This window comes from Psammomys obesus, unplaced genomic scaffold, assembly GCF_907164565.1.
Source record: "Psammomys obesus unplaced genomic scaffold, mPsaObe1.curated_primary_1811, whole genome shotgun sequence".
NCBI classification, from domain to species: domain Eukaryota; kingdom Metazoa; phylum Chordata; class Mammalia; order Rodentia; family Muridae; genus Psammomys; species Psammomys obesus.
Genome location: NW_026591918.1, coordinates 3,498,498 through 3,525,736, shown reverse-complemented (window position 1 = coordinate 3,525,736; position 27,239 = coordinate 3,498,498). Strand labels below are relative to the sequence as shown.

The following is a 27,239-nucleotide window of genomic DNA, read 5'->3' as shown; positions in this document are numbered from 1 at the left end:
CACACCACACACACACACACCATACACACACATCACACACACCACTCTGCCTCCTCTCCACCCCATGAACAAGGTTCTGATGTGCTGACTCTAATGTGGGTCTCAAGATTCTTCTTCTCCTCCATGTTGCCAGACAATCCAGACACTGCCAGGCTGGGGACTGTACTTAACGACGGGTCAGGCCCCTCACACTCAAAGCCTATAAGAGCCAAGCAGCTGAGGCGTGTGGAGGGAGCCGTGGCAAGCCGAGGTGGCCTGGAGAGAGTGAACGGCGGCCCTAACGGTCAGCACTCCTCAGCCTCAGCTAGTGAGCATCCAAGGCTGGTGTGGGTCCACAGCTATGGGTGGCCTCCCAGTTTTAAATCCTGTGGTAACAAGCCCAACTGTTAAGAACTGGCCTCTGTGTGCATGTGTAGGCTCCCAGCAGCTTCATATATGGCAACCCCAGTTGAGAAGCAGCCTAGAGGGCGCTGTGCCTAGGCATTGGCACACAGGGGCTAGTATTTGGCAGCAAGAGAGGATGGGCAGGAAGTACAGCTAGCCCGGATACAAGGGGCAATGAGACCGCTGATGTCCAGGCACGCGGAGAGCACACTCATCTTTCTTCTCAGAGTTGTGCACAGTTTAAAGCTCACGGGTTGTCTATTTCTGGGACTCTGTCAGCTGAGCACAGACAACTACAACCGAGGAAAGCAAATGTGTGGAAAGCGCAGCTGCACACAAATGGGAGCATTAGCTAAAACTCTGCTCCCGAGACCACGAAGCTGGTGAAGCATCGTGGGAGTGGAGGCAGCAGCAAGAGGCGTTATTACAAAAAACAGTGCACATGACCTTTGCTCCACACGTTTCCCTTCTGAAAATTTACAAATACACTCACGGGCATGTAAGCTGACACATGCGCCAAGCACTCGTGGTGGCGCGCAACGAGCTTTCGTGAATTCTGCCACCATGCAACTGTGAAGGCAATGCAGTAGCTACTGGTATCGATGGGATGTGAGAGAAACGCCAAGATAACTGGGTTGGGGGGTGGCTCAGTTGGTAGGGTGCTTGACCAGCATGCACGAGGCCCTGGGTTGGATTCCCAGCACACCATAAAGCAGGCATGGCGGTGCATGTCTATAAGTCCTGTACTAGGGAGACAGGGCTGGAGCTTTAGATGGTCAAGATTATCGTCGTCAGGGCTGGCGAGATGGCTCAGTAGTTAAGAGCAGTGGCTGCTCTTCTAGAGGACCCAGGTTCAATTCCCAGCACCCATATGACAGCTTACAATTGTCTGTAACTCTAGTTCCAGGGGATCCGACATTCTCACACAGACATGCCATATATGCAGACAAAAGACCACCGCATATAAAATAAAAATAAATAAATTACTTTAAAAGAAAGATTATCTTTGTGAAGTAATGCAAGCCAGTCTGTGATAATGAGAACTGTGTTTCAAAAGAAAGCAGCAAGACATGACAGGAGGCCTAGACATACGGATGGATTGAATGTGTTTGTCAGTGTGGGGTGACACGGACACAGAGATGCCACAGGGACTGGACAGAGGGTGTGTTTCTGTCTTCCCAACACCCCGGGAGCTAAGGCAGGAGATCTGAGTTCAAGACCAGCCTAGAACATGGCTGCTTCAAGGTAGGGAAGCCCACGGTTGGAAGAGGAGGAAGCTGAGGCGATCCTGTCCACTGGGCACTGTTCTTGTGGACAAAGCACTGTGCCCATCCAGCTGCCCCTTTGGCATCTCCTCAGAAGCCCTGAATCCCACTGTCTCTGTCTTGGGGTGACTGTGGAGCTCCCACAGCAGGATTTCCATGTGTGCTCTGAAGGTAACCTTCTTGCTTTCTAGAGTGGTGACAAAAAGGCTAGCGCACGGGGCAGGCTGCAGGCTGTGAGAGCTGAAGGCGGAGGTCCCATTTCCCTGCATTTACTTCCTATCTCTCCAGGCACGGCCCAAAGGCGAGGGCCTGACGCCTTACCAAGGCAAGAAGCGCTGCTTTGGCGAGTACAAGTGTCCAAAGTGCAAGAGGAAATGGATGAGCGGGAACTCCTGGGCCAACATGGGGCAGGAGTGCATCAAGTGCCACATCAACGTGTACCCGCACAAGCAGGTGGGTGAGCGGGGGGCGGGGGGGAGAGGAGCTAGTTGTGGGACTGAGCCTTGGATGAAGTTGGGTGGCCTGTGGGGGGAGGGCTGGGGGGCGCAGGGCATTCTCTCAGCCCCCTGGAGGTGATTCTTGCCCTGTGGTGAGCCTTAACTGACTCCATAACATGGAGCCTGAAGCGGAGGCGTGTTGGCGGGGTAGGCAGAAAGGGGCTAACTGGGATAGGGAGTTAGGACAGCCCAGTTCCTACAAGGCCTCCAGGTGTGTGGGTTCCAAGGGTCTAGGCTAGAGGTCTGGGGAGAACTCACCTTACTGTCTTATTATCTAGGTAGAGGCAGAGGCAGCTCACACACTCAGGGCAGGCAACCTGACATCAGCAGTGTTCCTGTGTGACCCAGTGTCTGGCAAGGCAGGCTACTTACTGGGTCCCTTCTGTCTTGCCATCCCATCCCTTGGTCATTGATGGCTTTCCCTGCCTTCCCCCTCCCACATCCTACCAGCATAGCCTAGTGTAGCCTGCTCACCTGCTAGCCTGCTTCTACACAGAGGGGTCCAGTCTAGAAGGAGCTTTGAAAAGCTGGAGGCTCCACTCTTCCCACTCACCATCATCCAGCCAGTATTTGTTGAGTACCTATGGTATGCACTGGGGAAATTGAGGTATGAAAAGGCAATAGGATTTGAACCCCCGACCCTTACCCCACCTCTACACACCAGCCAAGTTCTGTGTACCTGGGCTCTTGTGCTTCTCTCTCTGGCTTGAGATTTGGGAGTATGGTCCCCTTGCTCTCCCAGTGAGGCTCCAGTGGAGCCTATGTACCCAGGCCCCATGGAGAAGGGTTCTTGCCCCTCCCCCAGGGCTGACCCAGCCACCTCATCCCTCTGAGAAGGCCTATCCCCACTACATCTGTTTCCTGTCAGGCTCCAACTGTGTCTCTTCCCCCCCCCCCCAGACAACCCACCCCACCTCTCCAAGAAGAGAAGAAAATACTAATGGGCTTTGGCTCCCTGCTGGGGGTGGGGAGGGGCTCACAGCTCAGTCCCAGCTGCTGAGTGTTTCCTTCCACAGAGGGGAGTCATCCTGACAGCTCCCCCAAGCTCCCCACTAGCAGCCTGAGGCTACAGGCTGAGCAAGGCTTAGCAGCCAGCCAGAACCCATCCTGACCAAGGCCAAGAAGAAAAGGTAGTTTAAAGGAACCTAGGGCCAGGGCTGGCGAGGACAAGAGCATTTCCCAAGGATTCAGCTAATGGTCCCGCCCTTTCAAAACATTACTGATAATATTCAACATCAATACTGGCCAACACATAAAAGGTTCCCCAGGAACAAGGTGCCATTCTGATCACTCTTCACAACAACCCCACAAAACAGGTTTTCTATTAGGGTCTTTCTTTTTCTTTGGCAAAGAGAGGCCAAGTGATTTGTTGATTGTCCACACAGATATTATAAAGACTTTGTGGAGCTCTGTGGTTATAGAATTCTTTAAGACAGTCATTTACTCTCTAGTACACACACACACACACACACACGCGCACACACACTACATACACACTCATACACAACACACACATTCTTGTACATATAGGCATTCTCTTGAACTGACACACATGCACACACACACGCATGCACACACAACATAATACTCATGCACACACATGCACACGTGCACACAGCTGAGCCACAACAGCACCTGTCACTAACCCCTAACCCAAGCTGCAGAAAGGCAAGCTGAGGTGGCAGCCATCAGCCAAAGGATGGCAGAGGTGATGTTCGAAGCTCTCTGACTTATGACCATGGGCTGTGGACACACTGCAGAGGTGTGGGCAGAGCAGTTTTCCAGAATACTCTTCAGGCCTCTCAGCTCTTCTCATTGGCTCTGCTCCTTACCTCTGGGAGTGCTGTCAGCCTCTGCTATAAATCCCAGGACAGCAGTTACTGGAAGGGTGAGCAGAGAAAGTGCTAGTGAGTTCTCAGGACCACAAGGGTGGGAGCATCCTCAAAGAAGGATGGTGCCCTGGGAACAGAAAGCCAGGCGTCTGGAACAGGTATGAGAATACTTGAGATCTAGAGCCAGCCCTGAGCTGCAGCGCCGGGGCCTAGACCAGGTAGAAAAGCAGGCTACTACTCTGCCTGGGCATGTCACTGGCATCCAAGGGGCTTTGCCCCGAACTCCAGGTCAGCCTGTAGTTTCTGCTCCCCTCTCCTTGGCACATGGTTCCCAGCTGGGTCCTGACAAGCTTCCTCTGAGCCCCCAAGTCTGTGCAGAGGACCCTTCTACAGACAGGGTATCATTCTGGGGCTGGAGGGGGAACAGTCTTTGTGGCCAACTGAAATTCTGTCCACTTCAGAGTCACTCCTTGTGAGCCTGTAATGTTTGCAGGTCTTTGCTGGGCTTTGTGGGTAGGTCAGGGAGGGAGAGCAGGCAGGGAACCAAGCCATCAAAAGTACAAGAAAAGTTTGAGGGCTGGTGAGATGCCTCGGGGGGAAGGGCCTTGCCACCAAGCTTGATGATTTGTTCAATCCCTATGACCCACATGGTGGAAGAAGAAAACTGACTCCTACAAGTTGTCCTCTGTCCTCCGCAGTCATGCTGTCTCACACATGCACACATGTGAACACACACTTACTACATGAAATTTTTTAGAGAGAGGGGCACTTGTGTGTGCCTAATGTTGCCCAGGTTACCAACAGCCAGCATCCCTCGGGATCCTTCCAAACTTTGCAAATGAGCATTGTGACAGCATGGATGACATGACATGACAGGGAGGATGTAGACAATAGGCCCGGTGAGTCGCCTTCTTTCTCTAGGCCTCAGTTTCCCTGTTAGAAAACAATGAGGCTCTATTCATGCAGTCACTCAATAAATGGGCAGGCACTGGGCCAGGATCTAAGCTGAGATTGGCCCCAGACCCCAGACTTATGGAACTAAGAGCCCTGTTGCCCCTTGGGTTGAAATGTTGCAGCTATGTCCAGGATGACTGACTCACAAGGCCACTGGAGTGACAGGAACAGATATCAGTGCACTTTCCCTTGCCTGAGACTCCGTTTCTTCATCTGAGAGATGTCGTTGGGCCCCTGTCCTGCATTGACTCTGGGCTAGATCTGGGAGCTCTCTGAGCTTCATTCAGGGCGGCAGTTGCCAAGAGAGGACTGTGGGTCAAGCAACATATTTGCCTATGGTTCTGGGTCTAAGACCGCTGCCTTGGCTCTAGCCAGCCCAGGAATTTTACCTGAGCCTCTTGGGCAAAAACGTCTGTAAACAGGCAAAAGGTAGGGTCCCAAAGTATTGGCTGAGCTACCTCGGTAACTGCAGGTTTTCTCCCTCCTCCCCTTGGCCCTGACCCTCTCTCCTCCTCCACTGCAGAGACCCCTGGAGAAGCCTGATGGTCTGGATGTGTCTGACCAGAGCAAGGAGCACCCACAGCACCTCTGTGAAAAATGCAAGGTCCTGGGCTACTACTGTCGCCGTGTGCAGTGACCATGGCCACCACTGCAGCACCCCCCGGCTGCCACCTCCCCGTGCTGCCCCAAGAGATGAATGTCCCTGATACCTGAGGAGACTTCACAGGCTTGTGGGCTTATGAAGGGGAGGCTCATGTCCTTGTCTCATGTGCACCTGATAGGTGCAGAGACAGGAGCCTCCAGGACTCTTCCCCATAGGCCTGGGCTCTGTAGGGGGACAGAGACCAGCAGAGGCCTTAGTGTCCCTGCAGCAGGCTCTCTTCCTGAGTATCTTTGGGGCGAACTGTGAATCCTGAGGCCTGTGGGAGTCATCCCTCCAGGGCCAGCCAGGCACTATCTCACCCAGAACTGTGCAGCTTGCCTCCTCTGAAAAACCACTCTAGGGAAGTCCTGTTTCATTCCCAGTCCGAAGCCACAGTAGGCAGTCACTTGTTCTAGCAGCTGCTGAGGAGTGGTCCTCTATCTGTCCACAGAGTCCCAAATCTGACCAGCCCCTGGCATCACTACATTGTAGCTGGTAGCTAAAAACAGCTTGCTTCCCTCTGTCGATGGGACAGGCAGGCAGGAGTGGGCGGGGGGTGAGGAAGGGAACAGGACACATTGAACAGTGAACGTGTTCTGGGACATCAGGCACTACCACCTCCCATGACCTCCCTGAGACTGTCCTGTAGGTTTGGGTTCTTCAGATGCCCTCTCTTCACTGTTAGCCTCTTATCCATGTCAGGGATGCCACCCCACAAAAACCCATTCTGGCGTGAAGGATGCAGGCCCTGGCATTCTGGAGCTACTTTATGGCACCCGGGGCCATAAAGAACATTTCGTCTTCAGCTTCAGTGTCCCCATTAGTTAAATGACAAAGTGCCACCAGAAAGCCAAGAGGCCCCAGTGATCTCTGGTGTTCTAAAAGAAAGCTGACTGCCTCTGGAACACGGAGTATCATGGGAGAGGAGGGTGTTATGCCTCTAGGTGTCCGGTAGCCGTCCAGGTGCACTGCCCTCCACACCTGTTTCTGAGAGACGCAGAGGAAGTTAGGCTGAGTGAGGTCAGGGTCTCTCCTACAGCCCTCCCTGCTTGACTTTCCCATTCCCTGAGAAGATGAAAGATGATCTCCCCCTCTCCTCCTTTCCAAGGTCTCCTCAGCCCCTCCCACTGGGCAAGCCTAAAATGAGCCACAGAACCTCTCCTTTGGAAACGGAATAATTATTTCCTACTTCTTGAGGAAGCAAAGAGATTTCCTGGCATGTCACATGTCCCCGGGGGGCACCATTGTCCTGGCCAGGGTCAGTGGTGCAATCCCCACCCTGTGACAAGCCACACTTGTCTTTCTCCCCTACACCAGCTGCCAAGACCGAGTTGCTTGACTTTACCCCAATACTATGCCTCTATGGAGAAAAAAAAAAAAAAAAAAAAAAAAAAAAGTCAGACCATGAAATAGGCCTGAAATTCAGTGTTTACACATGGTGCCCAGTTGCCCTTTGTTTTAGAATGAAAATGTTTTGTATGACTGAGGAGTCATGGTTAAGTGTTAACCAAGGGTCCAGGGAGTAAGTGGAAGAGATGGGTGTCTGCAGCCAGCTAGCTGCAGGGTGGATTTGGGGAGAACATACCCTCTGAGCATTTAACAAAGGTATATCTGTGCCAGTCCAGACTCCTAGCTGCCATCCTGCTGCCTGTGAACGGTGGTGTGCCGGGCTGCAGGCTGTGAGCACCAGCATCACAGACTCCCCAGTCTCGCTGCTGTACTAGGATTGCCCCATCCCAAGCTTCCTGTTTCTAGGAAGGGGCTTTTTCTGTCAGTCATCCCACTGGGCCTCTAAAGAGAATGTTCACAGCAGTGGACCAGTGAGCCTGTGTCCCAAGTGAGGACAAGTTGGGAACAGGTAAACTGAGTCAGAGATGCAAAGAGCTCAGCGACAGTCTTCGGAAATCCAGGGCCAGTAGATGGTGAGCTGTCAACCTAAAGAGACTGTTTTGGATACTGTACTGATATGCACAGCCAGGTCCTCACCTCAGGCAGCCCCTCCCTGGTCCTGCCTTGTAATGCTTTGGCTGAACCTGTGATCTTTCTGAGGCTAGCAAAATATACCACTATCTAGGCTGGTGCTGGAAGAATTAATGCTCAGAGGGCCTGGGAGCCCAGGGGACAGGAAAGTGTGTGGTTTCAGAATATTCAAAAGGGACAATCGCTTGCAGTAAGAAGATCTAGCGATCTAGTTGAGAGAGAATGGTGTTTACCCCGTAAGAAGTATTCAATAGCTCTACTTGTGAATTTGTATTTATTTTGAGTTATACTTGACAGAGAATTCTTTTAAAAAAATGCTATGTGTGTATTTTGGGAAAAAAATTCATAGATGTTAAAATTTCTGCGTGGTTACCAGTTTTTCTTACCATACAGAACTTGGTGGCCTCTCCCCCCAAAAATTCTTCATAGTGATTTTTGTTTGTATATATTTGAGGGTCTTTTTAAAAAAAAGAAAAGAAAAGAAAAATAGGATTGCTTTATACTATTGAAATTGAAAACAACAAAAGGCATTTTTTGAAACGTCAGTGCTTTTGAGAGTGCAATCCATAACACACAGATTTCTAGATGTATTTTGCAAGTCTAGTTGAGCTATAAGAAGATATTTATGGTGAGAACTTTTCCTTTTTTCTTGTTATTTTTTTCTATGCCTTGGTCTGTAAAAAGTATGCAACTGAACTACATTAAGAAGGAAATATTATCTACATAGAATTATTATATGAAGTTGGTACATAATTCTAACGAGGAAAAAAATCTTTGCAATTCTTTAAGCTATGTTGTTTTTCTGTTTTGTTTTCCTTGGGTGAAAATATCAGTATTAAGCAACCAGTATATTATTCAAGTGTTTAGACTTATTACTATGCTCTTGTCCTGTATTTATGCAGTTGTGTATTTTGGAAGTATTGCATTTTTAAGGGGAGTTATCAGTGGACAGCATGGTAAAAAGGGAACAGCGACCCTTTGCGCCTCTTTCTGAGGTTGACAGGTGGCACTGCAATCAATCCTTTCTCCTGTATCTTCCTGTTATTACCTTGTTGTTATGGTTTTATTAATTTTTTAGGGGAGGGCGGGGAATGAACGAGGGAAGAGTTTGGATGAACAGGTCCTCACATCTGCCGGTCTACTCTCCCTGCCAGCAAGGCCCAAGGAGGCACAAGGAAACAGGAGGTGGGCTTCCTCCTTGCTGGAGTCCTGCCTCTCAGCTCCATGCTCTTTGAACTTGGATCTGTCCACCTGAGCCCTCAATGCCCTCTAGCATCTAATGGACTTGAATCTACTCTAAACAAAAGTCTAATCCAACCTCACTACATTGTAGCCAGAGCAAAAACTAATACTGAAGTAAGGGGTGTCGCAGCCTTCTGGGAGGTGGCAATGAGGATCATCGTTTGCTCTCACGGCTAACTTCCCTGCACCAACCCCGGCACCTCTGTGTGGTGACTCTGTCCATGTCTGTGTCTGTTCATGTGTGTGCATTCAGCTAAAAAGACAAACAGAACCCGTGAGCCCCGCCTGGAGGGTACATGGAGAAGGTTCCTGACTTTCCTGAAGGCCGGCCTCGGGGTGGCATTCCGTTGTGTGCCTTATTCCTGGAGACTCTATATACAGCTTGCCTATGACAATATAGCCTTTCTGTGCTGTATTAAAAAGACTTTGGAAAAGAAGAAGGTTGCGAGTTTGTTTACAAGGAGCATGGGAGAAGCTGGGCATTTTCACAGATGTGGGACAAAGCAGGGCTTGGAAGGACTTGGCTGGCATCTAGTTCCAAGGCTGGTCATGTTGGCTTTGTCCTGCCCCCACCATCGACCTGCCTCCTCCCAGCCCCTTTGGCCTCAGGTGAACACTCCTTCCAGCATGAAGGCTCTCCCCAAGCGTGGCCCCAACTGGGTGAGATTGTCAGCAGATTAGGTCACATGTTAGCTCAGATGGGCTCACTCCCCAGTAACCATATATAGGAGTAACTCAGCCTCCGTCTGCAGCCCTGGGCTCCGGTGTGGCTTCACGTGCTTGAATGTGAGCCCAGGACGGGGGTCTGAGAAACTGACTATCACGTGCAAACAAACGGAAGGCTCCAGGGGAGCAAGGACTAGATAGGGCTGTCACAGGTCGGCATCTGTAGGGGTAAAGCAACACTCTGGAAGGCAATTTGTCCATGAAGCCTCTTGGCCAAGGACCAGTACTTCCTTCAGTCTCACTGCTCACTAGTTACCCCAAGAGGCAGCAATGCTAAGAAATTGGTCTGAACACGTTCTTGGATTCTTAAAGACTTCCTGGGTACACTGTGCACCTCAGCATCACTTGGTTTGAGGAGTCCCCTTATGGCCCTGGGGAGGGGCACTACTGATACTGTCAGGGAAGGGCTAGGGAGGAGGGGCCTCCAGCCCCAGTGCTGGGGCATCCAGTCCCTGGCTGGTGCCAACTCACCACCTAAGACAAATGCTGTCTGGTGGTGAGGGGACTGGGGAGGAAAACTGGAAATCCCAGTTCTGAGTTTTAATATCCAGATCACTAAACTTAAACTGGTCAAAGTGCACTTGTGCGGGCAAGGTCCTGCCTCCAGACTACGGCCTCCAGATGGGACTGAGAAAACCACAGAGGACGAGGGAACAGGACCAGCAAGAACAGAGGCAACTAACTCCAGAAGCAAGACCCTTGTCTGATTTGGGTTGTAGGGTGAACCCTGGAAGCCACCAAGCCTTTTTCTTCAGAGTAAAGAGAATTCCCACTCATCCTCTGGCGTGTAAACATCAGGCAGGCTGCGATCAGTGTCAGTCTAGCCAAGCGGGTGAGCGGAAGGGGACACAGAGCAGCGTGAACAAAGGACTGAATGACCCTTGTGTGTGCAGCGCCACAGCTGGGAACCTGCTAACTGCTGGGACCTCAGCTAGTAGCTAGAGGTGTGCCAGGCAGGGCACACACAATGTCTGCCTTCTCTGCCCGCCCTTCCTCTCCGTCACCCATCCTCTGAGGCGTCGCTCCTTCAGCACACTATATAGATAAGAGGCCAGTGGACATGAGTTCCAACAGCTGCTTGGCAGTAGGACAGACCCAGGGGAGGCGGCCTTTTGGTCTCACTGTCTGCAGCTTAACCAGAAACACTTGGCTCACGGCTATCTGAGGGAGTGGGAAGGGGAGCGAGCCTTGAACCCAGGACCCTGTGCTATCGCTCCCTAGGAGCCCAGCCTCCTCCCTACCTGTCTTCCCCAAGCCCCATGTGCGTGCACCCATGTGTGTGTGCATCCATGTGAGTATATGTGTACATGAGTGTGTGTGTGCTTGCCTGCTCGCGATTGCCCTTTGTGCTTCGTGGAAAGAAAACAAACCCAAAGCAAACACAGGCTGGATTTCGACACTTCCCGAAGCCGTGGAAACCAATAATTCCCCTGGACAGGAAGGATTTCCAGTTGGACTTAATGCTCATGTCCAGAGGCAGCAGCCACCAAAGAAGGGATCTTGGAGGGATGTGAGAAGCCAGCCCAGCTCTAGAAAAAAGCTAGGGTGCCCAGAAAGGACAGTCTTTCCTGATGTCACCCACTCGGCTTCGTGGCAGAAGCAGGAGTCCATCCGAAAGTTGTCCTCTCCCTCCCAAACTCTGGCAGTAATTTGGGCTTTCTAGTCTCAAAGTAGGGGAAATAGGCCAATGGGGCAGGTGGATAAACTGAGGCTGGAGAGCCCTGATGCCTACAACTGGGGTGGGACCTCAAATTATCATCAGTTTCTTTTGGGCCAGGCTTGGTCTCCTAAGCTAAACCCACCGTAAGATGAGCAGCCAGGCCCCACTGTTGTCCAGGTGGGACAGTTCCCTATGGCCTGGAAGCACCAGGGTTGGGCATCTAAAGAGTTACTGGCTGGTCAGGGTGCTTGAGCCTGATCCCCAGGCAGGTAGAGGAGAGGCTGAGATGGAGGAGGGTGATGGCTGCGGTGGGCTTGCCTCTAGGGTAGTCAGGCCTGCTGGCTGTTCCCTCAGCCTCTGGCCACAGCTAGGAACAGACTGTCCTGGGCTCAGGGCCTCTTAGCACTTCCTCCCCCATCTATCCTGATGCTGGAGTCCCTAGGGAGGTATTAGAGGTCTTGGCTACCCTGCCCTATCCTCACTCCCACCCCTCCCCCCTCGCATGCACAAGCACATACACTCACAGGCCAGCTAGCTGCCTGCAACAGTGAGAGCCCTCTGGAAGTTGGGGTTATGGTGATAAGTTTCCCTGGTGGCAGCGCTCTGAGGGTGGAGACTACGAGCGAGCGAGTATGCCCAGAAAAGCCTTTCCCTTCCTCTCTTAACTCTCTTAGGAGTGAGGAAGCTTCAGAGCATAAGGGAAATGAACTTCCTTTGGACCCAGCTATCTCTGTTCCCACAGGCCACAAGTCCTTCCTCAGCAGTGGAAGATCTGAGATAGGGACAAAAGCCAGGCTAGGCCCTGAGCCCAGCAGAGGGAGAAGTCTCCTCCACAGCTGAAGGAATCCTGTGGTGGGTGCTGTGATGTCACTGGGATCACGTCTACTGGATACTGGAGTGTCCCGGCCAAAATGAGACAACTCCTTGCCTTGATGGTTGGGAGTTCTGAAAAGAGACTGGCAAACAGATGGCAGCGACTGAGAGGCAGTCTGGTAACAGGCTGGTGGGACTGTCCTTGCCATCTCGGTTCCCATCCCTGGGGCAGACCAAATGGGTCCAAGGTGGCAGGTAGTGGGGTGTGCCACATACTGGGCCATCCAATTCATACACATCATCTCTTTTGGTTTCCCTGGTAACTTGTAAGTGGGGGGCGGGAGAGGGTGGGGTAAGTCAAAACCTAGAGGCGGGAAAACTAGGGTTCAAAGAGGTTGAGGAAGCTGAAAAGCCCCTTTCTACAACCTCTCAGAGTTGTTCCTCTACCTCTACCAGGAAACAGCAGACCTAAGTCTCCTTCCCAGGCAGCCTGGAATCCACTGGCCTCCCCCCAGCCCCTTGCACCCTGCCCTGACCCCATGCTCCTTCACTCACCCTGTTCACTGGCGGCCTGACTTCCTGCCTTGCTCAGGGAAGAGCGAGCCTTGGACCTATCCGCTCTCCTTGGCCCACAGGCTGTTCTCTCTTTGCCAGGCACACACCCTCCTAGTTCCATTCTTCTGCCTGTTTCTCTGTTGGGTTTTGGCAAAGAACCCTTGCCCAGCATGTCATGGAGACTTCACACTGTCTTCCTTGCTCTCCCATCACATACACTTGCCAGGTCAGAATTTCCCCTGCTCTGTTTCCCCTTTGTACCACCTAGCCAGTCCTTTGCTGTCCTCTGGTGGCTGAATCTGAGAGCTGCCATTTCCTGCTGGTAGGCAAGTTTAATGTGTTGAAGGTGAAAGGGGATTTCCTTCTCTTGCTTACTGAAATGTGTGTCTGTGCATGTACTAACAGGGTGTACCTGACTGGCTCATTTGTAGTGTTCCTTTGGTGGATACTCTATCAACAAAAGGCCCTGGGGAGAGACTCTTCAGCATTCTCTTTTTCTCCTCAGATATTGCTTTTCCTGTTCAAATAACTTTATCCTTTCCATAACCTGACTGGGTCCCCACTTGCAGGCTCAACACCAGGAGTGGTACCAGGAGAACCCTACAGAACTGGATCTGGGAGCTCAGTTGTACCTTTGGATTTGAAGGAATAGCTAGACTGCCAGCCAGTGGGAAATGGCATGCTGGCAATCCATGGCAGGCAGTGACATCACAATTAATCATGGATCACCAATGATACAGTGCCAAGGGAAGAATGTTTCTTGAGAGGCCAGCTACGGCACTTGACCATATGACAGCAAGGATGAATGTATGGACTGTGATGGGCAAGTTCTTTTGAGAATACTTGGTTTACTACCAATAGAGAATGAAACATTCATGCCCCTCAGTTCTCAGCATAGCTAGGTTACAGACTGAGAACCCAAGGTCTTACATAATGAGAAGACTCTCCCACACACTAGGCTGATTTCACTAAACACGAAATAAAACCTTGATTGTGTAGGTAGCTGAACCCCCAATGCCTTTTGAAGTTATAGTCTTATCAAGATTTTCATGTGAAAGAGCATGAAGAATGGAATCCTAACATTTGGAATGCGGACATGTGGGTGGATCCTAACAAAACAAACAACTTAAACTGTCAAGGACCTATCCCTCCTGTGCTCATCTGTGGCTGGAGAGAACTGATTGCTTTGTGTAAAACCACCATAACTAGGGCTGGAGAGATGGCTCAGCAGTTAGGAGCCCTTGCTGTTCTTAGGGATGACCCAGGTTCAGTTCCCAGCACCCGCATCAGGCAGCTTAGAGCTGTTTCTAACTGCCGATCCCGGGGATCTGACGCCCCCTTCTGGCCTCTGAAGATACTCACCCCCATATGCCCTGGGAATAACTAAGCAATGCTTCCCCTCTCCTTCTATAATCCTAATGACAAGCCAGAGTTTGGTTCTACCAAAGAATCAATTTGGTTCCCTGTAGGAACCAACAAATTTATCAGGGTTACTTACAGAGTGTGGGGGAGAAATTATGGGCAGGAGTATGGTTGAGCCAAAGCAGCTACACTGGAAGGTCTGTGTCTGGCACAGGTTGACGGCTTCCCTGTGGCTTTACAGATGGAGGCCCCCCCCCCATCTTCTAGTCCCCAGCCTTTCCTGAGACCCTGAGGCCATATACAATTAGGGTGGAGGTACACACAACCAGTGAGGGAAAGTGGCTGGAAACTCAGGAAAGGGGTACCATGACCCTCCCTGTCTCCTCCTGTAACGGACTGTCAACAATCAACAAGCCCAGCTATGATGATCTTTCCTAAGCAGGTACAGCTGAACTCAGGAAGATGGACATTAAGGATGTCTTTAATTTTTTATCAGAATTAGTAACTGCGCTTGAACATCTACAACTCTTCTTATGGATATATGTTTTCATTTCTCTTGGGTAAATGGTCCCTTATCTGAGGAACTGTCAGGCTGGACCATCAGGGCACGAGGGTTACAATGTGTCAACATCCTTAAAAGCACTTGCTACTCTCTGTATTACCCATCCCAGTGTGGTGTGAAGAATTTCACTGTAGTTTTGATTTGCATTTCCCTGATGACTAACGGTTTGTAGTGTCTTCTCCTGTGCTTACTGCCATTTATATATCTTTGGAAAAAACATTTATCTATTGTGTGTGCATGTTATAAACACACAAATGTCACATAATACACGTGTCAGAAGACAACTTGCAGGAGTTAGTCCTCTCCTTTGATCATATAGGTCCTAGGGAATCGAACTAAGTCATCAGGCTTGGTGGCAAGACTTTACCTGCAGAGCCACCCTACCAAGCCTGTTTTCTTTTTATCTCAAAATGATGCCTTATCTTGATACACACATATCTGGCTCTTGAAATCCCCTCATCTCATCTTCCACATGTTCCCTGAGCCTAGTGGAGAGGGAGTGTAATATAGATGTACCACTTAAGGCTAAGCGTCACACAGTCACCTCTTTGTGCTTTGACCAGCTGTGAGTCTGAATGAACTGACATCCTTATGACTGCATAAGGAAGCTTCTCTGATGAGGGATGAGGGTTGCAGCAGTCTATGGTATAAGGATAAGCATTTAGAAGGCAGCTTGATACTATGTTGATAGTATGTTTCTTTGTTTTGTAAATGTTTCTTCTGTCATGTCAAAATTGTGTAACTTTGGGTCTTATTATAATATTGTTTACATATATGAAATTACAATATAATAAATTGATCATTCTGATGTTAAGCCAGCTTAGCACCTGAGTTAAATTACAGTTGGTTTTGCATTCAATAGGATCCAGCTAGGCTAAGTTATAGTTCAGTGGTGGAATGCTTGTATAAGGCCTTGAGTTTGAACTCTCAGTACCACAAAACACACACACAACAACATCAATAAATAAATAAACAATGCAAAAGCAAAGCACCTTTACCTGTGTCTCATGGCATGCACTCACAATCCCAGCTGTTTGGAAAGCTGAAGCGAAATGATTGAGTGCATGAATTTAAATCCAGCTCAGGCAAGAGAATGAGAGCCAGTCTTAAGAAAGAAGCTTAGGCTGGGCATGGTGCTGCTGCTTGTAATCCCAGCACTTGGGAGGCAGAGGCAGGAGGATCTCTGTGAGCTTGAGACAGCCAAGTCCAGGACAAAGGGAGTCCAGGACAGCTAAGGCTACACAGAGAAACCCTGTCCTGAAAAGCAAAACAAAACAAAAAGAGAGAAAGAATGAAAGCAAAGGAGCTCAGGACCTCCATGCTCCCCCAGAATCCTGAGTCCCAGACTTTAGGCCTTATTACACTTAGGAAACATTTGCAGAAGTTGTTTTTCATGGAGCAAAATCCTGCAGAACCCAGAAACGCGTTAGAGCAGCGGTTCTCAACCTTTCTAATACTGTGGCCCTTTAATGTAGCTCCTCATGTAATGGTGACCCCAGCCATAAAATGTCATTGTTACTTCCTAACTCTACGTTTGAGACTGTTATGAATCGTAAATATCTGAGATGCAGCACATCTGAAATGCAACCCCTGTGAAAGGGCCACTGTCTCCCTCAGTGTGGCGAAACCCACAGGTTGAGAACCACTGTGTCAGTCTCACATGCACTATGGTAGGGAGGCCAGGTGCAAGATGGCTCTTGTTTAACCTCATTTCCACACACAGTCCTAGAACAGGCAAAGGTCACTGTGTGGTAACAGAACTCAGCGGCTTTCTAAAAAGCTGTATAGGGAAGGTCCTGAAAAGATGGTGGTGCTTTGTGTGGTAACTGGTGCTCATTAATTTGCAGATGTGGTTTTCAATATTCATTGATGGTACAATTAAAATGTGAGTTACACTCTATGCCAATTTTACCTCAGTGAAGTCATTCTGAAAAGCCACCGTGGATCTCAGTAAATTGGTGTTTTGGATTTTTGAAAACATAAGGTGTCACATCTGACAGCATCCAAGAAGCAGGCTCACCACCTGATGTACGCCTTAGGTGCTTAGGGTTACTGACGTATGCAGTAGGTACTAAGGGGACTGATGCACTCATTAGGTCTAGAGGGCTTACTGGCCAGCAACAAGTTGGGGTTTTCTATGTTACTTAAAATGGTGCTGCACACACAAAATCAAAAACGAAACCTGGCTTAGGCTTCCGCAGAGTGCTGAGGGAACTGTAGAGGATGACCTTGCTTTTGCCTTTAGGGCGTGGTTTCTAGAAAATTCTTGTGTGCTTGCTGTACCCCGAGATTCCACTGGATGGAGACACAGCACACACGCCCTCCCACCTTCTGAGACCCATCAGAAACTGACAGTAGGCAGGCCACTAAGGAGGGCCAGCTTTCCTTTCAACTTGTCACTGGTTACCTGGGGCACCCCAGATCAGCAGACAACGCCAAGAGATGACAACAGCACATCTCTGACCTGTGCTCTGCGGAGACAGGACATCTCAGCAATAGATGTCCTGTCCAGGCCAGAAAAATAAATACACAGATTTATAAATGAACAGGTGCTTTAAAAACACTTTGCTTAAAGGGGCTGGGGGCTGGGGACAGGACTATAATCCCAGCTACTCAAGAGGCTGAGGCAGAAGATTCACAAATTCAAAGCTGCTACAGAGCAACTTCAAGGCCACTTTGGATATCACAGGCCTAGCCTAAAAATACACAAAAGGGTGAGGGGAAGGTATTGGAGTCACGGGTCAGTGACAAAGCGCTGGTGTGACCTGTTTTTGGTAACGATCCCTCTAAGAAGCATGTGTGTACTTTCTGTACTGGCCCTTTGCCAGCTGCCTGATAGCATTCTCTAGATAGGTCACAATCCAGGCTGTAGCCTCCACATACTCACCTGTAAGCCACTGAGCTACATGAGAATTTATGTTATTATTCAGCTAAGGCCTGCTTCTCAAATGAAATCCTTTGGCAGCCCCAGCACAGAAAGAACGGGAGAGTAATGTGACACAGGCCTCAGGGTATACACCACCATACCTGGTTGTTCTGAGGATGCCTGATACTCTGAGAATCGCCTTGAAAATGCTATTCCAGCCAAGCTCCCAACCCTTGTAGCTCAGCTCTGACTTCATGGAAACTGTGACTCTGAAGACTCAGCCTAGCCATCATGACCTAAGAGTGACCAGGCCCAGCCTTATATAACCACACATCACCTGACTCAGGAGTTCTATACGAAATGAATGCATTACTCACCTCAGCCAGAGCCCAAACCTAGGAGGTACTGGCTTGCCATGTCCCTGCCCACCTAAGGAAACTCTTAGTCATGGGCTTGCTCCAATCCTCTTTCCTGAGAATTCAGCAATAAGATGAATTTCAAGTTTCAGTGGCCTGGCCCAGCATGGACAAGGAAACCCACCCCTAACCTCTGGTGATCTCAGCTCCTTGCTTCGGCAAGCACCCTTTCCTAAGGATCTCTGCTACATGGGGAATGTCATCCTCTTGTCATTACCCAGAGTTTGCTAGGATGACGCATCCACGAACCTGACATGGATCACACCCAGTGAGACCTAGGTGTCATGCACATATTATACAGCTGAGGGAAACAAGCTTGATCACTGAGCAGAGCTGGGACTCTGCCTGGAGGCAGTGTTCACGGCGGAGGCTGTGGAGACTATTAGCCTCTGTCTGGATCATTTCTACAGCTCAGATGGCAACAGGGATGTTCTTATTGGTCTCTGAGCCAGTAACTGGGATTCTACATGGAGTTCCTTAGCATAGGGCTTAGCTTATATACACAAAGACCCTAGCACCATAAAACAATAAAACAAACAAACAAACAAAGCACAGAACTTTACACATAGTAACTCAAAGGTTAGCTCTAGCTGGATACTATGATTCATGCCTGGACTCTCAGCAGCATTCGGGATGATCAAGAGAGTTTCTAGGCTGATCAAGTTTCTAGCTTCTAGGCCAGTCTAGACCACATAGCAAGACCTTGTCTCAAAACAAGCACAAAACAAACAAGCTCCAAACATTTAGGTTTCAGATTTCCTTCTAAAACCAGAGACAGCTGTTTTATAGAAAATAGGATTTATTATCACATTTGAGATGAACACTAACGGCTGTTCCCCAGAAATCCTTTGCATAGTAACATTGATAGATTGGATTTATTCAATATACAGAAAAATCAAAGCCTGTCAGAAAGCACTTTCTTCTGGAGGACAGCATGAACACGGGCAGTTCCTGTAAGTTTCCAGCATGGGAATTCACATTGAGCAGACAGACTCGGCTCACAGGTCTGTTGCCAGGCCCAGCTGCTTCTATTCCTCCGGCTCCCTTCAAAAATCACAGCAGCCAACCAGTAGGATTCACAGTAACCAGGAGGAAAGACATTGATGTCAGACTTTTCACAAGAGCCCTGAGTTATGTTTCAGAAGCCAGGCTCGGGGGCGTGTAGCTTGTGCCAGCTCAGGTCACACGCAGTACAGTGTTTTTTACATCACAGCTTTGTTTCTATGACATCTTATTAAATTATTGCAGTGAGGAAGACAATATTAAATGGCAACTTCTGTCCCAACTGGTCAAGGAAAAGTCAGGACCCTTCCCTGGATGCTAGCTGGCCAGCATTACCAACGTCCAAGGCACACATGAATGGCAATCATGGGGACACCTGCTGAGGGCACATGGCCCAACAGCCACCCTGATTCTCAGATAGAGGGTCTGAGAAAGGATGACAGCTGAGAGCAGCCTGGTCCTGTGAAGGACCGTGTGCCTGAGCGGTCTTCCCTGTACTCAGTAAGGGGAGGTGGGCACAAACGGCTCTTTGAAGTACCTGGGTGAACCGACTCATGGGCGGCTGCCACTGTTCGAGCACTCGGCTATGAGTTAGCTCAACTGGCCGCAGTCTGTGATGACAATCTTCTTAGATGTCTTCCCACTTTTTGAGCCAAAAGATTCTATTTTCTTCACAACATCCATGCCCTCTTTGACATGGCCAAACACGACATGCTTGCCATCCAGCCTGTGGGGAAGGTTGAGCCAAATGAGAAGAGACCCAGTGTCTTGGCCACTCAGCATAGAGATATTTGCCAATACTAATTCTCAAAGGAACACCCTCTCCCCCAAAAGCTTAATCAAGCTCCGTGAGCTCCCCAACCACACTCCAGTGGATGCCAGGCTCCCAGCCTAAGTTCTGTCACCCTGGGCTTTGACCTGGCAGCTTGCTCTGAATCTTGGTGGTCTCACCTCTGAAAAGTGGGCTATTCTCATTCTGCCCAGGAAAATGATGAGCATGGAGCAATCAAAAAAGACATTTGTACAGTGGACACATGGACTACTTCAGCAGGCAAGCTGAGCACCAGGACAAGTGTGAGAAGTCTGAAGGTGTTAAGCAGGCCCTGATTTGTGAGCTCCAAGAACAGAACAGGGACTTAGCTCCAGCAAAGCCAAGAATGACACAGGGGAGCAGCAGAATCTCAAGGTCCACTAAGTCTTCCACAAAACGAGCAAAGAAGACGGAACCAGCAACATGCTCAGCCGACAGCCTGTGTGGCTTAAAAGACAGAGGATAACAAATGTCATCCTATCATTTAGGTTTCCTTAAAGTGGAAACGGGTTTTCTAAAGTTCTCAGTCAACTGTTGCCTCTGAACTCCAGGGACCTGAGGTTTGGAATAATGAAGACTCTGCAGAGAAAGGTGCTGCTGAGTGGAGGTTTTACCAAGGAAAAGGCATTCGTAGACAGCACAGGCCAGTGGGAAAGGGGGCTGAAGGGGCTGGGAGCCATATGCAGTCATGCTAAGGGTATATGAAAAAAACCAATAGCACCATTGGAAAGCATGGGTGTGACACAGGCACAGAACAGCGTAAACTATCCCCCAATTCTTTTCCTGTCTCTCAGACAGACACAGTGAGAAGAAAGCCAATGGACCAGAGCAGATGATCCAACTGCCCACCACCCTCCCCACTGTGCACAGACCTCCCCGAGCTTCATTCTCAGAGGTCCTGCACTGGGAAGTACTCACCAGTCTGTCTTTATTGTGCAGATAAAGAACTGAGAGCCATTGGTGTTGGGGCCTGCATTTGCCATGGACAGGACACCTGAAAGACAAGCAAAGGTGAGCTGTGTCACCATTCAGAACAGCAGATGGCTCACACTCCATCAAGGAGCAGAGAGAACCAGAACTGAGCTCGTGTGCCTTCACTGCGAGCTAGGTTTCAACGGGGGAGGCTGGGGTGAAAAGACTTTGGGAATCTCAGGCAGAGAGTTGATTGGAATCCCAGGTATGACCCTAGACCCTACACTCTCCCACCTTCTACCTTGGGTACTGGTTAAGGATTCCCCAACCAAGTTCCCATAGGGAAATCTGTCTGGTTTTTGTTTGTCGAAACAAGTCTAAGTGGCCAACATGGCCTTGACCTTTGCGTTGTCTTGCCTCAGCCTCCCAAGTGCGGGAAATTAGAATAGAAAGTCTGGTTTTTACAGAGCTAACAACGAGAAAGCCCTAGGGAAACTCAATATGCTAGGAATGCTGAGCTGCCTGGAGCTAACAGAAGGAGCATGGCAGAATGTCAGGCAACTGCTGACCACAGCTGCTCTGGCAGCCAGATGAGTTGGAACAGCAGAGAACACTGGAGAGGAGCTCAGTTCCACGCACCTGGCCCCACGTGCTTCAGTGTAAAGTTCTCGTCAGGAAACCGGCTTCCATAGATGGACTTCCCTCCTGTGCCATTGTGGTTGGTGAAGTCGCCAGCCTGCACACAGAATACGTTGTAACTGGTTACCACATAGCTGGCAGGGAGACAGTGGGACTCCCTAAGAAGGCAGCCCCCATCCCACTCAAGGTCCACCCTCAGGCAAAAGGCCGAACAACCATCCAGTGACTGCTATAAAATGGGCAAACTAAAGCCAAGCTTCTGTATCTGGAACCACGCCGTAAGTCTGGTTTCCGAACAATACGTTTCTTGTCTAATCTAGTTTTTTTCAGTAAGCCTCAAGAATCATGTCTGAGGTGTTCTGATTTTCAACCCACAGTTCCTAAGAGGGTCACGAGTAGGTGACCAGGGGTCCTGTTCTCAGAGCTGGGCTGGAGGGAAAGACCAGGCTGAGTCCCTTCCTTTGCCCCAGCATCATCTTCCCCAAGCCCAAGGATTTTGTAGACACAGGGCTCACAAGGGCTGGGAACTTCCCTCAGAGCCTGCCCAAGGTCCAGGCAGCCCAGAAAGGACCTGCATGGAATTCCTGCCCAGAAGAGAACAGGAGCAGTTCTGTGCCCAGTTGGCCACAGCCAAACTGTGGTTTCTCTGAGACAGGACCCTTAAGTGAGAGGTGTGAGCTGCCTCCTCCAGCTAAAACATCAACTAAAGTGTCCCCAGTTGCCTTGCCTGGGCCTCCTGAGGCCACCACTCCAACCCACAAAGAGCTCTCCCAATCTCTAACTCCCTTCTTGACTCCAATCACCCACCTGAGTGCCTACCTCCTCTACCAACCCAGGTGGACCTGGGAGCCTCTGCAGAAAGGTCACAGGGCTTGGCTGGGTTCAGCCCCAGCTCTGCCTGCCTCTCCTTCATCACACCCAATGTGTGACCAAGTGACAGCTGGCAGAGACCCAACCCACTGCTATTCAGTTACAGAGCAGCACGAAGGACTTCAAAGAGACCACGACATCAATGCCCGTCTCTAGGTTTCCTGGTCTCCACAGTCAACCTCTGACCTTGAGTCTGCACATGAAGTTTTTATTACCAACACCTATCCCCAAATCTGATGCAGCAACACCTATATGTTTGCAGAACAGGATGAATACGTGACTAAACAATATACACATTTAATCAAGAAAAGGTATTCCCAAGTCTGGGCATGTGCAATGCTGATTTAGTCATCTTCTCTGCACCCCCTAGCTTGTCCTGTGCCCATTGCTCAAGGCCACACAGAATACCAAGATTAGAGGGTGTCCAACTCTGGTGGCCCTTCAAAGCCTCAAGGCCCATCCCACCAGCAGCCCTCTGCTGTGTCCCTTCCATGCACTAAGGCCCATCTTGCTTAACAGTGATCTTAACAACCCCCTGGGCAGCTCCACTCACAGCAGAGGCCATGTTCCTATTACCTGGCACATGAAGGCTGGGATCACCCTGTGGAAGGTGGAACCTTTGTAGCCAAAGCCCTTCTCACCAGTGCACAGGGCTCTGAAGTTTTCTGAAGAAAGAAGGAGAGGCAGGTTAGGGGTAGGCCAGTCTTCCCTGCCAATCCACCAGATGAGCTGTGTGTGGGAAGACCCTGCCCCTTCTCCTGAGTCCATTCTTGATCACATACTTTCCTGCCTTGACCCCGTAACAAACACTGACTAGAACACAAGCTCTAAACTATGCCAGCCAGAATAACAGGGCAAGAAGCTCAAAGACCATATACCTCGCCTGCCCTGTGCTGTTATGCAGAAAGGGCAGGAAGCTATCTCTGGGAGCTTACACAGGCCTTCTTCTGGTTCTGAGATGTCTAGCTACTCAGGGCCACAGGAGGACAAAAGGCTGCCTCAGGACACCCAGCAGCTGTGCTTAGGTTGAAACTTCCACACTGTCACAGTCTGAGCCCTAATTCCTCCCCCAAGCCCATCAGCCTTGCCTGCTTACTTTCCACTTCTGCCTTACCTGCTGTCTTTGGCACGACATCTGCCTTTAGCTATGGGGAAAGAAACGGGACAAAAAAAGGATGGTCAGTCCAGAAGCAGGTACAGGAAAAAGGCCCCTCACCATTAACATCCAGTGGCCATGAGAAAGAACCACAAGACCATTCCTTTCCTATGACCTCCAACCCTCCCAGGAACAGCCAAGGCAACTATCATTTCTGGCAGCTGCTTCCTGAACCCAAGGCTTGCTGGAGACAGCCTCAGTTTCTTATCTATCAAAAGAGAGCAGTGCCGTCCTGGCCCACTTCCGGGACAGAACTGACAGCTGGAGGCCCTGAGCACGAGTCCCTGGAACAGAGCATCCTACCAGAATCGGCTGACGTTCCTCAGTGTAGGGGGAAACTGAGGCTCACAGAAGGGAAAGAGGACATGGTTAAGGGACGTTTACAGCTTCATCCAAGCCTGTCTCTTGCCTCTCGGCTTCTCTTAAGAATCCTTCCCACCGAGTGGGGTTAGGGAGGTGCTTCTTATTTTTCATAAGGGGAAACTGAGGCATAACAATACCAGCCCCCCCCCCCCCCCCCCATAAATCAGTCAGTCAGCACTAACTGGTTCCTTTGTTTAAAGTGGAACAGCCTAAAGACAACACTGGGGCCTCCCCCTGATACCTCGGTGACTGTTTCCTAGTTTTCTTTTTAAGGGTCGAACAGGAGCTAGTGCTGAATGTCACCTCAAAGAGTGGAGAGTTGGGCTCTCAGTTGAGAACCTTCTCACTTGCATTCCCAGGTGCCTCCTCCTACGCAGCTGGGCCTTGGGGGCGGATTCGGAGTGCGCTGGGCGTTAAGGTCAGGCCACCACGTGAGCACTGGGCAACGTGCACCTTAGGCACCGCACCTCAGGGCTCCGGGTCCAGCCTCGGACACAGAGAGTCTAGGGAGCCCAACGTCTGCCCTGGCCGGCTAGTGGTCTGTCACACAGTGCGATCTGACCTTGACTTTTTCCTCCCTCGCCTCCACGCTCCCCAGGGTTCTGAAGAGCCCTGGAACGCACCAAGCTGATGCCCAAGGTCGCCCGGTGTGCCCGGCACAGCACGGGGCCCGAGAAGCTAGATTTGCCCAAGCCTCACCTCCAGCACCACGCGGCCGAGCGGCTGCCCGTCGGCGCCCACATCCAAGTACACAAGCGGGTTCCGAGAGGAGGAGTTCGAGTCGCGGGCTCCGCCGTCGCTGCAGGCGCGGGTCGCGGACAGGAGCAGCGGCGCAGAGCGAGGGCCGGAGAGCAGACCGAGCAGGCGGGGGCAGCAGCGCAGCGCCAACATCGCGGTCGCGGGTCGGGCGAGAGCGCGCGGAAGAACTCACCGCAGCCACCACCGAGGCCGTGTGACCCAGGAAGCAATAGCCGGCGCTCACCGCCGCCTTTATTGGTCCGCTGGCTTCGGGACCACGCCCCTCCCACGCCCCCTCAGAGCCTGCTCGCTAGCGCCCCCTGCTGGTTGCAGTTGGAAGCCGCAATCACTCGTGCCTGGCGTCCCACCGCCCGCCTACACCTACACACAGAGCGGGAAGTCCTTTGAAAGAGCCTCTGCACCGAGAGCCGCGACCCTGAGGGGATGTGAGGTGGATTAGAGAGGCAGAGATACCTTCCAAGACACACACAAGGTGACCTCTCGTTCCTGGGCTGAGTCTGTCTCCCTTTGCTTGTAGAGACCAGACCCCCAGCCAGCAGGACTGAAAATGCAGTTTGCCCAATCTGCCAGGGGCATCTGCCAGGCCTCAGTCCGCGGGTGACTTCTCCCCAGCCCACACCGACAGCCCTTGCTGCCTCACCGCCTCCAGCCAGGAAGGGGTTGGGCTAGAACTACACCCACCAACACTTCCCTGGAATACACACCCTTGCCAACTGTACCGCACCTGCAGGTAACTTGTTAAGCAACCATTCTTAAGGGATGCCGGGAAGTTGGCAGTGTATGATGCAAAAGGGAAGGAGCCTGCAGCAGAGGCACAGCCAGAGCTTGTGCGCTTGCTTATTGGGTATAACAGCAAGCCCTGGTTCCCTGCTGCCGGCTTGCCCGGTCCCTCAACACATTCACCAAGGGAGCAATGAGAAATGTACCCTGCTTTCTCCTCACACCTGTTCTAGGGATAAATAAATGAGAGAGAGAGAAGCATTTGTTCACTGTTAAAGGCTTTGCCGTGGACAACGTGATGGGCGTAGCCTAGGCTGAATGCTGAAGGTAAGGTTTCAGGGCACAGAGGGGAGCCCCCTGCAAGGTCTCAATGGCCTTAGAGATGAGAGAAGGAGAGGAGTGGGGGCTGGGAGCAGGGGAGCATGGCCTGCCCTGTCCAAGAACCAACCTGTGGGGAGGTGTGTGCAGAGGCCAGGCTGCTCCAAGCCAATCCATGAAGTCAGGGCGTGCCTCACGCACATGCCAGGGGCCCTCTGTGAGGGTTCACAGCCCTGTGCTTTGTGCTACTGGCCTGGTGAGTTGTTTACCAGGCCCTAGCCTAGGGTAGCCTCAGCCAATCCCAGAGAGAACCTGCTCTTTTCCTGTCAGTGTATATAAAATGAGCTGCCTGCATGGAAAACCCACTCGTTCTCTGCTCTGCTTGAGCCACTGGCACGTTTTCTACATCTATGCGACCGCAGTGCACACTTAGACTTAAAAGATGCGGAGAGGAATCACCACACGTGCCCTGCTAGAAAGCATCCAAAAGCCCCAGGCTTCCTGTAGCCAGCTGACTCCTATAGGCTTTGACTCCTAGAGCCTTTAACACCCAAAGTGGAAACTAGTTGTCTTTCAAGCCTGCAGAGGTGGGGCAGGATTCAGTCTATCCCCTACTGTGATAAAGTGTGCACAATCCCACCCCAGAAGAGAGCAAGCCTTCGTTCAGACTCCTTCCACTCTCACAGCCTTCTTCAGCCTCAGACTTCATCCACCAGCTTAGCACATAGCCCTTTTCCAGGCCCCACATTGTGACAGTGACTTGTCAAGGGCAGTGCGTTGGGCTGAGACTGGTCTGTCTGACTTCAAGGTCAGTGTTATTGGATGCCAAACCCTCCTGGCTGTCATCGGGGAGCTAGACTGGAACAGGGCCCGAGGGAAGCCTTGGAGGGACAGTGCAGGAAGACAGAAAATGAGGTAACCAGGAGTTGTGAAGCCCAGAGGGTAAGGGAGGTGATTCCTACCTCTGAGTACAACAGAGGCACAAGAATGTGAACAAGTCTTTGGGGGGAGGGAGGGTTGAGCCAATAGCAGCCAGGCTGGGATCAGTTACGGCATCATTGAGAAAAGGCTGTGATCCGAAACCTGAACTGAAAATGTGATGAGAATGATCATGGAGGAAGGCTAGGCTGGGGCCTGATGTCGTGGTAGCACTGGGAGCCACAGGTGGCAAGATGTTCCCTCTACCTTCCTTCACCTGTTACTCCTTCACATTCTTTGGCAAACACATTTTCACTCCATTGTGTGAGCCAGAGTAAACTTCTGTTTCCACCACAGGCTGGATTCTGACCTCATTCCCACCTGTTCTGTATCAGGAGCGGCAATCCCTAAGCTGAGCTGCTGCTAAGGACGTACCCAGCCCTGAAGAACATGGACCCGGCTGAGATTACATACTGTGCTGGTCCCTAGCTGCTTACGGACTGGGCCATCTTCAGAAGTTTCTCCTCAAACTGCCCAGGTGGCTTCTTATTCAAGAGTGTTGACAGTTGATGTGCCCCGGACCCTGGACCAATAACACGCTTGGACCTTATGGGGCCAAAAAGCAGTCAGGAGAGACTGGGATCAAATTTGTGTTCTGGAGTTGCAAACTCAGGTACCTGTGGGAGCCAGGAGTAATCCAGTCTGGGAAGACAAGAAATGAGTGGCTGAGGCATGCTCCAACTCAAGAGGTCCCATAGGTGGAACTATGGGAGCATCACAGCCAGCTAGGCCTTCACATTATCCAATAAAAGCAAAAACACTTGAAGTTTTCAACAAATCTCTTTTTAAAAATCTATGTATATGTGAGTATGTCTGCATGAGTATGTACACATGAATACAGGTATCCATAGTGGCCAGAAGAGGACAACAGATCTCCTGAACAATTGTGAGCCACCTAATCTGGGTGCTGGAAACTGAACCTGGGTTTTCTGGAAGAACAGCAAACGCTCTTAA

At 50.7% G+C, this 27,239-nt stretch overlaps 2 protein-coding genes and 1 long non-coding RNA gene across 4 annotated transcripts in view; 2 read left to right on the top strand and 1 right to left on the bottom strand.

Moving 5' to 3' along the window:
- Window positions 1-9,234, top strand: part of Zcchc24 (zinc finger CCHC-type containing 24) — a 51,043-nt gene extending 41,809 nt beyond the window's left edge. The window contains exons 3-4 of the mRNA XM_055612317.1: window positions 1,938-2,102; window positions 5,456-9,234. Of these exons, the coding sequence (XP_055468292.1) occupies window positions 1,938-2,102; window positions 5,456-5,569 (279 nt within the window). The 3' untranslated portion in view covers window positions 5,570-9,234. The remainder of the gene's footprint in view (window positions 1-1,937; window positions 2,103-5,455) is intronic.
- A 9,304-nt stretch (window positions 9,235-18,538) lies between these two features.
- On the bottom strand, window positions 18,539-24,477 carry Ppif (peptidylprolyl isomerase F). Of its 2 annotated transcripts, XR_008720722.1 has the most exons (7): window positions 24,210-24,477; window positions 23,106-23,136; window positions 22,568-22,656; window positions 21,122-21,218; window positions 20,489-20,564; window positions 19,298-19,486; window positions 18,539-18,801 (listed from the first exon to the last, which is right to left on the bottom strand). XR_008720722.1 is itself a non-coding variant. In XM_055612446.1 (6 exons), the coding sequence occupies exons 1-6, from the start codon at window positions 24,399-24,401 to the stop codon at window positions 19,351-19,353; spliced, it is 621 nt and encodes a 206-aa protein (XP_055468421.1). In that variant the 5' UTR covers window positions 24,402-24,477; the 3' UTR covers window positions 18,539-19,350. The 2 variants fall into 2 exon arrangements, 1 of the variants encoding a protein (XP_055468421.1); XM_055612446.1 differs by having other exon boundaries at window positions 18,539-19,486.
- A 108-nt stretch (window positions 24,478-24,585) lies between these two features.
- LOC129680699 (uncharacterized) lies at window positions 24,586-27,029 on the top strand. Its single transcript, XR_008720723.1, has 2 exons — window positions 24,586-24,999; window positions 26,583-27,029. It is a non-coding gene; the product is annotated as an uncharacterized LOC129680699 (long non-coding RNA).
- Window positions 27,030-27,239: the final 210 nt, after the last annotated feature.

What these genes read in the sequence shown, in the direction of transcription:
- Ppif (XM_055612446.1), bottom strand. Translation starts at nt 24,401, where the DNA reads ATGTTGGCGCTGCGCTGCTGCCCCCGCCTGCTCGGTCTGCTCTCCGGC. An exon ending in TCCCAGCCTTCATGTGCCAG is followed by an intron (nt 21,219 to 22,567) that starts GTAATAGGAACA and finishes TTCTGTGTGCAG; the next exon opens with GCTGGCGACTTCACCAACCA. An exon ending in TGCACAATAAAGACAGACTG is followed by an intron (nt 19,487 to 20,488) that starts GTGAGTACTTCC and finishes CCTTCCCCACAG; the next exon opens with GCTGGATGGCAAGCATGTCG.